Source organism: Haliotis rubra, unplaced genomic scaffold (genome assembly GCF_003918875.1).
Source record: "Haliotis rubra isolate DU_JTF1 unplaced genomic scaffold, ASM391887v1 Scf52, whole genome shotgun sequence".
Classification (NCBI taxonomy): domain Eukaryota; kingdom Metazoa; phylum Mollusca; class Gastropoda; order Lepetellida; family Haliotidae; genus Haliotis; species Haliotis rubra.
The window spans coordinates 1,823,272-1,840,519 of NW_025767213.1; the positions used below are offsets into that span (position 1 = coordinate 1,823,272).

The following is a 17,248-nucleotide window of genomic DNA, read 5'->3' on the forward strand; positions in this document are numbered from 1 at the left end:
CATCAATAACTCATGCAGCTAATGTGGAATTTAGACAATATTGTCCAGTGCTCAGTCTCCTGCGACATTTTGTTGTTGGGCCGTTTGGATGAATTAGTGTTGGGCATATGTACTGTACTCATTAACATTCTTAGAAATATCACAGAAAATCCACTGTGAAAGAGACCAATTCACAAAGCTGCGAGTGCGCCTCCACCTATTGATAAGATGACGTTGGACATGCACACCACCGGGCCATGTTGACGCCGATATCTACTAGCTGTAATCATATGGAGATGCACGCCGGAGGAGAGTGACCGGTGATTTGTTACACACAGAGATATAGAGATTCACACGCTTGAGGCACTTTCACACACAGATATAGAGATTCACACGCTTGAGACACTTTCACACACTGATATAGAGATTCACACGCTTGAGACACTTTCACACACAGATATAGAGATTCACACGCTTGCGACACTTTCACACACAGATATAGAGATTCACACGTTTGAGGCACTTTCACACACAGATATAGAGATTCACACGCTTGAGACACTTAGACACGCTGATATAGAGATTCACACGCTTGAGACACTTTCACACACAGATATAGAGATTCACACGCTTGAGACACTTTCACACACAGATAGAGATTCACACGCTTGACACTTTCACACACTGATATAGAGATTCACACACTTGAGACACTTTCACACAGATACAGAGATTCACATGTACACGATTTAGACACGTTCACAGAGAGATATAGAGACACTTTCACACAGAGACATAGTGATTTACAAGCTTGAGATACTTTCCCACACAGACATAGATTCACACGATGGAGACACTCTCATACACAGATACAGATATTCACATGATGTAGACACTCTCAGAAACAGATACAGAGATTCACACAATGGAGACACTCTCCATCACAGATACAGAGATTCACACGATGGAGACATTCTGATACACAGATATAGAGATTCACACGATGGAGACATTCTGATACACAGATATAGAGATTCACACAATGGAGACATTCTGATACACATATATAGAGATTCACACGATGGAGACATTCTGATACACAGATATAGAGATTCACACGATGGAGACATTCTGATACACAGATATAGAGATTCACACGATGGAGGCATTCTGATACACAGATATAGAGATTCACACGATGGAGACATTCTGATACACAGATATAGAGATTCACACGATGGAGACATTCTGATACACAGATATAGAGATTATAGATGGAGACATTCTGATACACAGATATAGAGATTCACACGATGGAGACATTCTGATACACAGATATAGAGATTCTGATACACAGATGATTCACCACGAGAGGCATTCTGATTCACAGATATAGAGATTCACACGATGGAGACATTCTGATACACAGATATAGAGATTCACACGATGGAGACATTCTGATACACAGATATAGAGATTCACACGATGGAGACATTCTGATACACAGATATAGAGATTCACACGATGGAGACATTCTGATACACAGATATAGAGATTCACACGATGGAGACATTCTGATACACAGATATAGAGATTCACACGATGGAGACATTCTGATACACAGATATAGAGATTCACACGATGGAGACATTCTGATACACAGATATAGAGACTCATTCTGATACACAGATATAGAGATACACACAATGGAGACATTCTGATACACAGATATAGAGATTCACACGATGGAGACATTCTGATACACAGATATAGAGACTCATACGGTACAGTGACCCAGACTGAGAGGGTCACAAGTCTCCCAGTGTCAACTGTTCAGTCACATAGTGGCCCAGACTGAGAGGGTCACCAGTCTCCTAGTCAGGTGAGGTGAAATTGGGTTTAACATCGTGCTTGAGAATGTTTCGCCCATATGACGACATGCATGTGTGTGTACGTGTATGTGCGGACCAACTGATATACCTTGTCACAGTGAAGCATGAATACCCCACTCAAACACATTATACTGACTCCGAGCCGACCAGTCCTTGTTGTACCCATTTATGCCGAGCACAAGGCAGGTTCCAACAAGTACCATATTTTAAGCACGGGGATCGAACCCGTGACCTTCCAGGCAGGTTCCAACAAGTACCATATTTTAACATCTTTTGGTATGGACGACGATCAGTGATGAACAGGGATCGAACTGCGCGGACCTTCCACTCTCCGAAACTGCAGGCGCTCTACGACTACACCATGGAGGCATGGGTTGCTGAAGTCAGTTTCGGGTTGGTGTCAACTGTACAGTCACATAGTGGCCCAGACTGAGAGGGTCACTAGTCTCCCAGTAGTAACAATTCAGCACATAGTGACCCAGACTGAGAGGGTCACCTGTCTCCAAGTAGTAACAATTCAGCAGATAGTGACCCAGACTGAGAGGGTCACTAGTCTCCCAGTAGTAACAATTCAGCAGATAGTGACCCAGAGTGAGAGGGTCACTAGTCTCCCAGTGTCAACTGTACAGTCACATAGTGGCCCAGACTGAGAGGGTTACCAGTATCCCAGTGTCATCTGTACAGTCACATAGTGGCCCAGAGTGAGAGGGTCACTAGTCTCCCAGTAGTAACAATTCAGCAGATAGTGACCCAGAGTGAGAGGGTCACCTGTCTCCCAGTAGTAACAATTCAGCAGATAGTGACCCAGACTGAGAGGGTCACTAGTCTCCCAGTAGTAACAATTCAGCAGATAGTGACCCAGAGTGAGAGGGTCACCTGTCTCCCAGTAGTAACAATTCAGCAGGACTGAGAGGGTCACCCAGTAGTAACAATTCAGCAGATAGTGAGACTGAGGGTCACCTGTCTCCCAGTAGTAACAATTCAGTCAGATAGTGACCCAGAGTGAGGAGAGGGTCACTAGTCTCCCAGTAGTAACAATTCAGCAGATAGTGACCCAGACTGAGAGGGTCACCTGTCTCCCAGTAGTAACAATTCAGCAGATAGTGACCCAGACTGAGAGGGTCACTAGTCTCCCAGTAGTAACAATTCAGCACATAGTGACCCAGACTGAGAGGGTCACTAGTCTCCCAGTGTCAACTGTACAGTCACATAGTGACCCAGAGTGAGAGGGTCACCTGTCTCCCAGTAGTAACAATTCAGCAGATAGTGACCCAGAGTGAGAGGGTCACCTGTCTCCCAGTAGTAACTGTACAGTCAGATAGTGACCCAGAGTGAGAGGGTCACCTGTCTCCCAGTAGTAACAATTCAGCAGATAGTGACCCAGACTGAGAGTCTCCCAGTAGGGTCACCTGTCTCCCAGTAGTATTCACAATTCAGCAGATAGTGACCCAGAGTGAGAGGGTCACCTGTCTCCCAGTAGTAACAATTCAGCAGATAGTGACCCAGAGTGAGAGGGTCACCTGTCTCCCAGTAGTAACAATTCAGCACATAGTGACCCAGACTGAGAGGGTCACTAGTCTCCCAGTAGTAACAATTCAGCAGATAGTGACCCAGACTGAGAGGGTCACTAGTCTCCCAGTGTCAACTGTACAGTCACATAGTGACCCAGAGTGAGAGGGTCACCTGTCTCCCAGTAGTAACAATTCAGCAGATAGTGACCCAGAGTGAGAGGGTCACCTGTCTCCCAGTGTCAACTGTACAGTCACATAGTGACCCAGAGTGAGAGTGGGTCACCTGTCACTCTCCCAGTAGTAACAATTCAGCAGATAGTGACCCAGAGTGAGAGGGTCACCTGTCTCCCAGTAGTAACAATTCAGCAGATAGTGACCCAGACTGAGAGGGTCACCTGTCTCCCAGTAGTAACAATTCAGCAGATAGTGACCCAGACTGAGAGGGTCACCTGTCTCCCAGTAGTAACAATTCAGCAGATAGTGACCCAGACTGAGAGGGTCACTAGTCTCCCAGTAGTAAGTCAGATAGTTCAGTCACATAGTGACCCAGACCTGAGAGGGTCACTAGTCTCCCAGTAGTAACAACTTCAGCAGATAGTGACCCAGACTGAGAGGGTCACTAGTCTCCCAGTAGTAACAATTCAGCAGATAGTGACCCAGACTGAGAGGGTCACTAGTCTCCCAGTGTCAACTGTACAGTCACATAGTGACCCAGAGTGAGAGGGTCACTAGTCTCCCAGTAGTAACAATTCAGCAGATAGTGACCCAGAGTGAGAGGGTCACCTGTCTCCCAGTAGTAACAATTCAGCAGATAGTGACCCAGAGTGAGAGGGTCACTAGTCTCCCAGTAGTAACAATTCAGCAGATAGTGACCCAGACTGAGAGGGTCACCTGTCTCCCAGTAGTAACAATTCAGCAGATAGTGACCCAGACTGAGAGGGTCACTAGTCTCCCAGTAGTAACAATTCAGCAGATAGTGACCCAGAGTGAGAGGGTCACCTGTCTCCCAGTAGTAACAATTCAGCAGATAGTGACCCAGACTGAGAGGGTCACTAGTCTCCCAGTGTCAACTGAGAGGGTCACTAGTCTCCCAGTAACACATAGTGACCCAGAGTGAGAGGGTCACCTGTCTCCCAGTAGTAACACCTGTTCAGCAGATAGTAGTGACCCAGACCTGAGAGGGTCACCTGTCTCCCAGTGTCAACTGTACAGTCACATAGTGACTGAGAGGGTCACCTGTCTCCCAGTAGTAACAATTCAGCAGATAGTGACCCAGAGTGAGAGGGTCACACTAGTCTGTCTCCAGTAGTAACTCAGCAGATAGTGACCCAAGAGGGTCACCTGTCTGACCCAGTACAGTCACATAGTGACCCAGAGTGAGAGGGTCACCTGTCTCCCAGTAGTAACAATTCAGCAGATAGTGACCCAGAGTGAGAGGGTCACCTGTCTCCCAGTGTCAACTGTACAGTCACATAGTGACCCAGAGTGAGAGGGTCACCTGTCTCCCAGTAGTAACAATTCAGCAGATAGTGACCCAGAGTGAGAGGGTCACTAGTCTCCCAGTAGTAACAATTCAGCAGATAGTGACCCAGAGTGAGAGGGTCACCTGTCTCCCAGTAGTAACAATTCAGCAGATAGTGACCCAGAGTGAGAGGGTCACCTGTCTCCCAGTAGTAACAATTCAGCAGATAGTGACCCAGAGTGAGAGGGTCACTAGTCTCCCAGTAGTAACAATTCAGCAGATAGTGACCCAGACTGAGAGTAACAATTCAGCAGATAGTGACCCAGAGTGAGAGGGTCTGTCCCAGTAGTAACAATTCAGCAGATAGTGACCCAGAGTGAGAGGGTCACCTGTCTCCCAGTAGTAACAATTCAGCAGATAGTGACCCAGACTGAGAGGGTCACCTGTCTCCCAGTAGTAACAATTCAGCAGATAGTGACCCAGAGTGAGAGGGTCACCTGTCTCCCAGTAGTAACAATTCAGCAGATAGTGACCCAGAGTGAGAGGGTCACTAGTCTCCCAGTGTCAACTGTACAGTCACATAGTGACCCAGAGTGAGAGGGTCACCTGTCTCCCAGTAGTAACAATTCAGCACATAGTGACCCAGACTGAGAGGGTCACCTGTCTCCCAGTAGTAACAATTCAGCAGATAGTGACCCAGAGTGAGAGGGTCACCTGTCTCCCAGTAGTAACAATTCAGCAGATAGAGTGAGAGGGTCACTAGTCTCCCAGTGTCAACTGTACAGTCACATAGTGACCCAGAGTGAGAGGGTCAACTGTCTCCCAGTAGTAACAATTCAGCAGATAGTGACCCAGACTGAGAGGGTCACCTGTCTCCAAGTAGTAACAATTCAGTCACTTAAGTTCATTTTGGCACCTGCCTCACTTTATCAGGGGCCCGTTGCACAAAGCGATCGTAGCGCTATGACTGTCGAAGTCTACGTTAAAGTATGGGAGTATCAACTTAGCGCTATGATCGCTTTGTGAAATGGGGCCCTGATGTAACGGAAAGGATTTCTTGGTTTCCACTGGCAAAGACAACAAAACAAATAACAAACACATGATGAAATCATATGTGCATTTATGTCATCTAGTTTCTTGTTTACAATTTCGACATGACCGACTCTCTCTGACAATACATACACACACACATGATGAGCTACCGTCCACATTTATGTACATATATACATGATACACAGTGTATACCAAGGCTATTTGTTCTTCAGCCATTGTTCTTCTTGTTGCTTTTCTATCTTCTCTATTGTCCTTTCAATTATTGCTTTCTGAAACAGACATTTGCAAATACAAAGGAATCTGTTAAAACTAGATCTCCAAATCCTAACCAAAACTGGTCCAAATATACTGTCCCCATCTACTTTTTCAACTCATCAATTAACATGTGACTCATCGAGAAAACCTTTATCCCTGGCACAAGAACCTCACAAATCCAGACCTAAATTCTTCACTCTCAAAGCAGTATGGATTCCATACAGTAACAAACATACAGTATTCCCAGAAATTATTGAGAAAGTTGTTTCGGGGCAAATATCTAATACAGGTATTTAAACTATAGAAGGTTTACTTAAATAAATATGTTGAGATATGATTTTCCTACAGTCTAAGTGTCTTTTCAGTACTTTGTGAGACCTCCTTGCCCTGCAATACATGACTGAATGCACCTTGGTACACTATCGATCAAAGTGTGCAGGAAATCGTGTGACACCATATCTCAATATTCAACTACTTCTTTCTTCATATCCTCAAGATTCCTAAGTCCTTTTTAATTTATTCTGTCCTTCATTAGTCCCACACATTCTCAATAGGGTAAAGATCTGACCAAGTGGCCGGCGATCCGTAGTACTGAACTTCCTTGGCCTCCCTGACCCTGTCTTATGCTCAATCCCCACTCCTGACAGAATATTCTTCAAAGTTCTGTATACTGTAGACAGAGGAATGTCATGTCTACCAGCTAACTCTTTTGCATTAGTCACACCCCTTTCAAACATCTAGAACCAGCGTTCTTTTCTCTTCTGCTGTCAAATCTGCTATGTCAACAAAGGAAGCCATCTACTACACCAGGGGAGATAACTCTTGGTGTAGTAAGGTTCATCCTTAAGCCTACAAGAGTTGCCTCCCATATTGAGTACCTTACTACATAATGTAACACCTATTTTAAAATTCTATTATCAGTATTAGGAAACAAAGATTTTCTCAATAATTTCTGGGAAAACTGTATAGTGTCTGGTTCTACCAACTGAAAGCTACCATCTGCATCAACCAAATCAGTGAGCCTGCCCACCTGATCCTGTTAATCACCTTCTATGAAATGAGCATGGGTTGCTGAAGACATATTCTAACCCGAGTCTTTATGGGTCTGATATAATACTGAAGTAAACGTGTACAGATACATCTTACTTATGGAAATTGAGTTAGTTTTTATTGAAATCTTATGCCTTCAATTAGCTATGTAAACCAACATATTTCCTGTTAAGGCACAGAGGGCTGATTAACACTGATGCCTCTGAACCGCCTCGAATACAGAACTTCACAGAGAAGAGTATCAGTCATCATGCTTACTGCATTCTTGTCTTGTGGTGGGAAGAGCTGTTTCTGAAATGATAATTTTCCGTTTAATAATATTGAAGATGGACAATCTGCAACAACAAACACATGAATCTGAATTGCCTAGAGAACATTCTCTTTAACAGTGAGTATTGAATGATTATGGTTTAATGCTGCTTTTAGCAATATTCCAGCAATATCATGGAGTTCTCTTCAACAAACCTAAGAAATACAATTTCTTCATGCACTTGCAATCTTCAATCATGAAGTGACCTTTAGTCTATGGTGCCAAGTATCCCTCACTTATCAAAAGTCGCACTTCCTTTTCTTTCAATGAGAAATTGGTTTGCCTGAGTTCATATTACAGTGAGATCACATAAAACTGCACACTACAAATCTTTTATCAGACAAATGATAATTCATAAAATACACAACTGATTCAATGCATGAAAGAAGACAATCAGTCACTTCATGATGAACTATCCTTACCTCACAGGGTATGTACACTTCTTATTCTATAGGCAGATAATAAACAAGTTATCACATTTGTGTGTGTATCCAACAGAATTTATAATCATGATAATACACAATTCATTTCTCTCTTGCCCCAACTTGCAAAATACATTATTTCTGACAGAAACAGAACCAGTATGATCCATATAATGTCACTAATTACACCACAAAGTTACATTGCTAAAAACAAACTGTGATGGCAAGGCAAAATTTGATATCAAGTCAACTTGGTTGCTGCATGGCCAACACATAGAATATTACCCTCTTGCTCATCATCCAGCCCTCGAAGAATTCTGGTTGGTTGAAGTAGTAGAACAGTGACACGGGAAAGCTCATGTACACAGCCATCTGCAAATAATGCATCACATTGAAAGAATCTTTCTCTCTAATAACAGTGTAGCTAAGTCTTCTTTCACTATGAATCCGGGGTTCAAGCCTGTAATCATCAGAAGCAAATCTTAGTCTCGGGGGTAAGTGCAGTTTACTTATGGTGCTCTGTGTTTGATAAATTACTCTTCATTTTCATATTGATATAATGACGTGGGCAGCCACAACCCCAGGGTTGATATAATGACGTGGGTAGCTACAACCCCGGGGTTGATATAATGACGTGGGTAGCTACAACCCCTATTTGGAGTAATAATTTTAAAAAATGTCAAATTGACATTCACTTCATAAACAAAGTCACTAAAAGTGATGTATTCAGACCTATTTGTGTGATTTTAAGTGGTCAAATGTGCATGCTAAAGAAAATATATACATAAATAAAATTGGAAATTTATCAATCATGTCCTAGAGCGTGACATGAGTAATGAAAGCGTGAGTCCCAAGCCAAGAGCACGTATGGCGTCAGGTTCAGACAATCCAGTGTCTGAAATCATGAGCATCTATCAACGCAGTTGGAATACGACATGCATTACTATCAGCGACCCTGACCACAGGATACCGTTTTAGCAGTTTTACGACAAGTATGGGTTGCTGAAGACCAATTCTAACAGAGAGCCCCGATGGGGTCCTACTGAGAATACTGTTAAGATATGACTGATGACTGCAGCCTGGTACAGTGTGGCCGTGCGACACCATCGCGGCTCGCGCCTAACCTTGACTTCACGGTTCTGGTTGAGGTAGCCTGGTCTTGTGTATTACGCTTTAGTCATGATCACCTACATGGATACAATAAAAATAATAATAAACGCACACATGGCAACAAAAACCCATTTACCTTGAATACTTCGAGTTTCCAGCCACCCATTGCAGAATCAGATTCAGAATCGAAACTCAAGCACCTTGCCAGAGAAGAATACGGAAGGGAGATCACTCTATTGTACTAAAACTGTTTACGTAATGAGCACAGGATCGTCGGTAACACACCCGCCCAGTTTCCGTGATATTTTGACCATGTTACGATCAATATTACGATCTTACGATAGGTGGATCCAGAAGGGTGTGAGCAGAGGTGCGCCCCCCCCTCTCCCCACACCTTGTCCTCTGAAAGTTTATTAAACGACCGTTGAAACTCTCGTGAAAATGGACCGCCTCTGTGGTGTAGTGGTTGGAGCGTCCGCCCGGAGAGTGAAAGGTCGCGAGTTCGATCCCCGACCGCGTCATACCAAAAGACGTTAAAATATGGTACTTGTTGGTCCCTGCCTGGCGCTCGGCATTAATGGGTACAACGAGGACTGGTCGGCTCGGAATCAGTATAGTATAATGTGTCTGAGTGGGATATTCATGCTTCACTGCGGCAAACCAGCTTGAGTCTGGGCTAGTACAAGCAACCGCACATACACATGCACACGCATGCACGTCGTCATATGAGCGAAATATTCTCCAGCACGACGTTAAACCCAATTTCACCTCACCTCGTGAAAATGAAGTGTTTCCTTCTTTCTCCCCCTCCCCAACGGCCCCATCTCGAGAGTGTAATCACCCCACCCCCTGTCATTGTCATTATTCTAAATTGCAAATGGCTCTGTGGTAATTAACTGGCTAGCCAAACAATGTGTTTGAGTTCATATTTCAATGTGTAAATTCGCAAATTACTGACGCGCAAATCAAGAACAAGTTTCTAACAGCTCAGCTTAAATCAGTTATATTTAGAAGTAATCAGAATTGTACAGATAGCGTTTCGTTCACAGCCATTTCCGTTTGCATCCAAATATGACCAATGCTCGTGTCAGTGTGCTCATCCCAATCTATAATATCATTAAAGCTTATATGTTAAAGCAGAAGATAAAAATATAATAATTGTGAATCTATAGTGCGCCTTTTCCATGTAGCACAGACGCAAAGCCTGATTATTATTACCCCGGACAACCCAAGCTGCCACTGAGGCACTAGAAGGTTATAGTCACATGACTCCTCCCACCGGGTACCCATTTTCTGCTGGGTGAACAGAGACAAGTTTGAACAAAGTCACTTGCCTAAGATTAGACCACATGTTTCACATGTGCTTCGTTGTGGGGTAGGACTGAAGACCTCGAAACTCTCAGGAGACAAGTTGCCAAACACGGTCACCCATACAAGTATTCTCCGCGCCCAACGTCGCTTAACTTCAACTGATTTGTGACCTATGCTGTATGCACAGAGCCAGACACCACCACATGCATGCAGTACAGACAAACGACGAATAAATATTGTAACAAGGCTTAATTAATTGTAACATGTTTAATTTCAACAGTGTCTTTGTATAAACCTTTAACAATTTGGTAACCATAACAGTATCAGAATCTTTTGCATCAATCTTTAACAATTGACAACCAAAACAGTATCAGTAGCGAACACACAACTCGTATCAGTGATTTAACACGGTGTTAACTGTATCACACATAACACGCATATCAACGCCTGTCTTAGCGCATAAATTTCGGGATTTGTATCTGAATCACGTATCATACAGTATCTGAAGTTGGTATAGGAGAGTCTATGCAGGTATTAAGAAGACGATGGTGTATCAGTCATACATGTCCACCCTCCAAGTGCATACAACCATCTGTGAAGATGAGCGGCCAGATCGAAGTGTCCGGGATATCTGTCCGTGAGACAGCTTAACTTGTATCCTGGTTTCCATGTGTCACCGGGGACCATTAGTCCCGGAAGTTACTTCTGTCTTCAGCTCCCAGACTTCTCCTGGGCCTCCACCACCTCCCACCAGAGGGCGCCTGGCTTCAGGCAGTATTCTGGGTCATAACTCAAAACCTCGTCTTCCACACAGTACTCTGGTGCTATCACCACATCCTGACCGAAAGTTGGGTCTTCCGCCTCTCTCTTCTCCACGACCTCCCACCATGAGGTGTTAGGAGCCAGTGTGAAATCTTCGTGTGGTGCCAGGGAAACAATGTCGTCGGCATCTCCATTCTCGGCGGCATCAAGAGATCCACGAACGCTGTGGCGACCTCTGACGACAGACTGGCATCTCCGTACACATAACCTTACAGCCAAGAAGATGCCAACGATGACCACTGAAAAATCATAAACATGATTTAATATTTGTGAATACAATAACGGAATAATAACATTTTCAATACAGCATCACTTAACAGCTACAAATATTGAAGATAGAGTTCGGGGTACTTTTGTTAAATGAGGTTTGGCAGACATATTTATTCCAGTTGACGCGAATTAGGTAGCCACTAATACACGTGTTACAGAAATAGATACTTACCACCTCCAACAACAATTGTGCAGATCATAAGGACCATGTGACTTTGGCCGGTTATCATGTCTGAAAAAAGCATAAGCGTATTGATTACATAACGCCCTAAAATTGTTAGCACTAGTTATAGTAGACTGTTACTAAAAATATCTAAATACTGGGTGGCTTTTTTCTGTGGAACGGTTTTATATCATCCATATTTATTTCAAGCCTTTCCGTCAACACTAATTTCCTGAGGGGATATTAAAATTATCAAGTAACTTTACCTCTGACATAGTTCACTCGAGACTGAATCCTTATCTCCTTCCAAGGCAGCCTGAAAAAAATATATTACCATTTTCAAATACTCACACGCAACATGAGTCGAGTGTATTAACTAACACACGGTTAACTGATTTGAAGGGAAAACCGTTGTCTTCTGTTACGGCGGGCGAGTTTTTGTTTCTCTTTTATTTAATGATTTCGTCACAACTATAAACAAAATGTATATAAAAAATTGGTTACAGTTTGCTCAGGAAAATAGTTTATTAACATTGTATTTGTGAACAAGTACTGGCTACGTAATGTTGAAACACTCAAATCAGTTTGTTTCTATACTTATACAAAACCCATTCAATTATACAATCTTTTACAATCACATACTTACTAAATATCTTAGCACATAAATTGTTCCCTCTACTTTCGACTGTATATTTTTACAATATGAAGGTAGTCAAACACTTACCTCGGAGTAAGAGTTGGTATTGACGGCATATCGCGTAGATGTGTCGATAAAGCTGGCGCTAATCTCAAAGACGGCATCATGCTTGTGACGCAGTTCGTCATTGTCTGTGACGTCACACCCTTAGATACCACTGCTCAAGGGCAGGTAACTCCATGCTTTAGCGTGTTTTGTGTATAAGAACATGGCCTTCTGAGAATCGATGGCGTGATGATAGGTAAATGTCCAATTTCCTATGAATAGGTTTAAAGTTTTGACATATTTTGGAATTACTATTAACTTTGAATGGAAATACCTAATTGGGGAATAGCTCCTTGACACAGGACACGTTGGTAGATGTTCCAGAATGCACAAGTTCTCTGAAATGCTTATATTAGTGTTATTTGCATATATATATATACATATACAAATGTGATTCGGGTTAAATGAATACATTTTTAGCATATTCTCAACAAATGCGTTGCGAGTGTTTGCTGTTTCCCATACTGAAAATATAACAGTCAACATGTTTTATTGAATGCAAGAGCCGTGAACATGTACAGACTTTTATTTATCAATCAAAAAGGTTTTGAGTGATCACATAAGTTGTGTCCCTTCCTCTCTGCTCTCTAGCTTTCCTGTACTTTCTCTCTATTCCTTCCTAAGATGCATAATATTGAAGATACATGTATGTAAATATTAGGGAGCGGGTATTATAGGTTGGATAACCTGTCCCCAATCCCTTTAACATTTGTGAACAAAATATGTTTAAGTTAATGAGAGAGTCAATACACATTGTCGGGATTGCTGTTAATACGCCTTAATATAAAAGTATATTATAATCATATCTTAACAAAGCGCGACAACGACATTTCACCAATGTGTCGTATCGTCGCGCCTTTTTTAATTTAGTGGTGAATTTCAAAACTTTCATGATAAACTATTTTCGATGTTTGCACAGGGCAGAGATACCCAGGATTCAGTACACTTTAACCTTGCAAATTGTCGCTATGTTGCATTGTCGCCCTTTGGTGGAATAAAAAAATATTATTCAAAGCACGACAATGCGACAGCAACAATGCGACAAACAGCCAAAATGTCACGCTGCCACATTGTCGCACTGTGCATAATTTTGACACGTTTTGCTTGTTGTTTTTGAGTAAGGGCGAAAATGCGACAATGTCCCTTCTGGGATTCCATACAAGAGACTGTTAAGGATTCCATACCAGAGTCTGTTGAATATCAAATCAAATCAAATCAAATTAGACATTTGTATAGCGCTACATATCCAGAGTCATGTGCTCATGTGCGCTTAGTCGAATGCTCGTTTGAAGAGGATGGTTTTGAGACAAGATCGGAAACTGTTGATATTTTTCGATTTTCTGACATTTTCAGGTAATCCATTCAAGAGTACAGCACCCGCTCTGCTAAATGTTCTGTCCCCGTATGTTGTGGTTCGGACAGATGGAACGTCTAAGCTGTGCTTAGCTTGACTAGCTGATCTGAGTGACCTCCCAGGTTTGTGAATGGTGTCTAGTTCCTGGAGATAGGATGGAGCAAGACCATTAATGGACTTGTAAACAAACACAAGAAGTTTGAATACAACTCTGTCTTTTACAGGAAGCCAGTGTAAGTCCTTCAGGACTGGTGTTATGTGCACATACATGTGTGCGTGTTATGAGCCTGGCGGCTGTGTTTTGAACACGCTGTAACTTGTCCATGTACTTATGCTGTATTCCATAGAGTAGACTGTTGCAGTAGTCAAGACGTGATGTCACAAATGCATGGGTTATAGGGCATTTTACTGATGGTGTGTCCATGTACCTGCTAATCTGTCTGATGTTCCATAGGTGGAAATATGTAGATTTGCAGATGTTTCTGACTTGATTTTCCATGCTTAATGTTGAGTCAAAGATGAAACCTAGATTTCGAGCATGGCTTTCTGGTTGAACAAAAGTGTCTCCAATTTGAACTCCAGGGACCTTGAACTTTGATTTTGTTTGTTTGGAGCTGATGATGAGAATCTCAGTTTTGTCATCGTTCAATTTCAGAAAATTACTGTTCATCCAACATTTGATCTCAGCTATGCAATTTGTTATTGCCTGCAGTGTATTCTGTACAGAAGATGCAGTTTGTGGCTTGAATCCGAGATATAGCTGAGTGTCATCAGCATAGAGATGATAGCTGAGATTGTGGGCTCGGGCTATATCACCAACGGGTATGGTATATACAGTGAACAGGATTGGGCCTAGGACTGAGCCTTGTGGCACTCCAAACCTTAATTCTCTGCTCTCAGACCTTACCCCATCGATGATAACTGATTGCTTGCGTCCTGTGAGATACGTCTGAAACCGTGATAACGCATCGCCAGTGACTCCAAGACGTAACTGTAGAGTTTCCAAGAGAGTGGAATGGCCTATTGTGTCAAATGTTGCTGATAGATCCAAGAGGACAAGAATTGCCGCTCCCTAGGAATCAACAGCATGCAGAAGGTCATTCTGCACACGCAGCAAAGTTGTTTCTGTGCATACATGATATGTTTTATGGATAACAACTTCTTTTTATTCTTTACACAACGTTTCAGAGCTAATTCTTGCTCACTCATAAAGTGAATGCTGAGTCAGTGAGCAGAGTTAATATACATGTATATATACTATCCATCAAAAGTTTCGACTCACTTAAAGCACTCACTATATGGTATGTATATATATGTGGTTACGTCGGAGATAAATTTGTCTATGCACTAAATTGGTGGAACCAACTGCAAACCCTATGCAGATAAATTGCACGAGGATCATGTATCAAATTGCTGAAAAGCATGTGCAAATATCGTGCATGTGAACAGCTGCGTTTTGTTGTGAAATTTTGTTAAGAATTCACCAATTTTCACTGAGTTTCATTATTTATTGAACTCATGACAATAATCTTTTCAACGTTACGAATTTGTTTTACAATACATCAGTTCATGTGTAAACAGTACCCTTAAACTGTATGGAATATTTTTGCAAAATCTAGTTTAGATCAGTTAATTGAAGTAAGTGGCTATATTTACACTAGTGAGTCTAAACATTTGATGGGGAGTATAGATGGAAGGACAAAGCCAAGGAGATTAACGTTATAACGAAATAAGCCTTATAGCACAATGGAGTACACACTCCGAAGGTAGATGCCTTGGTCTCGGTTAATGGCTGGCTTATTCTGGAGGCCATGGGGCTATTGTAATGTCTTTTTTGTCTGTTCTGGTGACTGGTACGACCTTGGTATGTGATGCTGACGAGGATGGTTGATGGGACTAGTTTGGGCTTGGGAACGGGATCTTTTTGCTGGGTATCAAGAGATTTCCGTATGTTTTTCTCCACCAGATATTTTGGGTATCCCGATAAAGGTGTGCTTGAGATGATGAAGTTCTCCGCTGATACTGTCTGAAATGCAGATGGCCATGGCTCGTCCGTTGAGGGTGGCAATGATACCACCACCATGAGGATGGTGGTTTGTGAGGAAGTGAATGTACTGGTCCGTGTGGGTGGTTTGCGGTAGACGGCAGTGTGGATGTTGTCTTGACTGTTGTCGGGTTGTACATCGAGGAAGGTTAATTAGTGGTGGTGGTTTTCTGTTTCCATGGTGAATTGGATTCTATGGTGTTGTAAAGGCGGTCCAGTTGGGCTTCGGGGTTCTGGTCTTTTCTAGGACGGCGAAGGTGTGTCATCTACTTTTCTGTACCACCCTAGTGGTTGGAAGGAAGATGTTACAGCGGCTTCTTCAAAGCTGGCCATAAAGATTTATCTAATAAGTGAGGACAAGGGGTAACTCATAAAAACAAGTTGTTATCCTTAAAAAGTGTCATGTATTCATGTTCTAAATGCCTTTCATGAACTTCGAGAGACTGTTGTTTCCGATTCTGAAAATATCAGTCAAAATGTTGAATCAGAGAATCGGATTTGTTTCATTAAGCATTTTAGTGCTATTAGGACGTGTCAGCTTTATGATTGCAGATATCTGCAAAGAGGGATATGGTGTTGACAAAAGAAGAATATACACAGGACAAATCAGGTATTCGAATCAACAACACAGGTTTTTAGCGCTCTAGAAGCAAGTCTCTGAACACAGCATTATCGCAGCTTAGCCGATCTGAGTAACTTGAAGGTAAGTTACTCTTCTAATTCCGGAAAACTATGTCCGGAAAAAACATTCAATTCGTCCCCCAAGGCATCTGTCAGATTCTGCAACGTGGAAGGAACAACGAGTCTATCAGCAACACGCTCCTGGAGGACATCCCGAGTTTGCAAATGTGGTCAAGCCAGCCAATCTGTGGTCGAGCAATAAAGCCCATTACAACGACGTCATATAATCAATTATTGAATCTATTATTTTCTGGCGTTACCGTTTTATATGGTGATGTACAGTTTCATAAATGTGTTCAAACTCACTTTCTCTCGAAACCGTGACCCATCGGCATTCATTTTTTATGGTAAGCCACTCAGTTCGAACATTATCAGTTTGGGGAACATTAGATGGAGCATGAAATATTTCAGTTATCTTTGGGTTCTGCTTCGTTGAGTATATATACACGTGACCTACGATGATGCATAAACCACAACATTCAACTGTTTGTTATTCTGATTAGTAAGTATAGTATGCCAAGCTATAGCTGAATAAAATTCCTATCGGGATATCACTCATTGCGTGTAGAAGGGGGGAGGAGAGAGAGAGAGAGAGAGAGTAAATGTCCTGTTGATAAACAATAGTTCTCTTCTGGTAATTTGTTCCCTACACCTGTAACAGAACAAGGAACAAGGGCCAGATACAATGCCTCTCAAGTCTGTGAGTGAGTCACATTATAACGGCACTTCAGAAACATCAACGACCGTAAGGCCATGTATTACTGTTAGAGCGTCTGTCTATTATAGATCGCAAGCCATCAAAATGCTGGTAGAAATC

General features: G+C 42.4%; 1 protein-coding gene across 1 annotated transcript; it reads right to left on the reverse strand.

Moving 5' to 3' along the window:
- Positions 1 to 10,773: 10,773 nt before the first annotated feature.
- On the reverse strand, positions 10,774 to 12,363 carry LOC124292567. Its single transcript, XM_046729706.1, has 4 exons — positions 12,335 to 12,363; positions 11,877 to 11,926; positions 11,620 to 11,679; positions 10,774 to 11,416 (listed from the first exon to the last, which is right to left on the reverse strand). The coding sequence occupies exons 1-4, from the start codon at positions 12,361 to 12,363 to the stop codon at positions 11,067 to 11,069; spliced, it is 489 nt and encodes a 162-aa protein (XP_046585662.1). The 3' UTR covers positions 10,774 to 11,066.
- Positions 12,364 to 17,248: the final 4,885 nt, after the last annotated feature.

Excerpts from the sequence above, each read along its gene's own strand:
- LOC124292567 (XM_046729706.1), bottom strand. The coding sequence starts at position 12,363 with ATGCCGTCAATACCAACTCTTACTCCGAG. Across the intron at positions 11,927-12,334 it reads ATACCAACTCTTACTCCGAG|GCTGCCTTGGAAGGAGATAA; the intron begins GTAAGTGTTTGA and ends TATTTTTTTCAG. Across the intron at positions 11,417-11,619 it reads CACAATTGTTGTTGGAGGTG|TGGTCATCGTTGGCATCTTC; the intron begins GTAAGTATCTAT and ends ATGATTTTTCAG.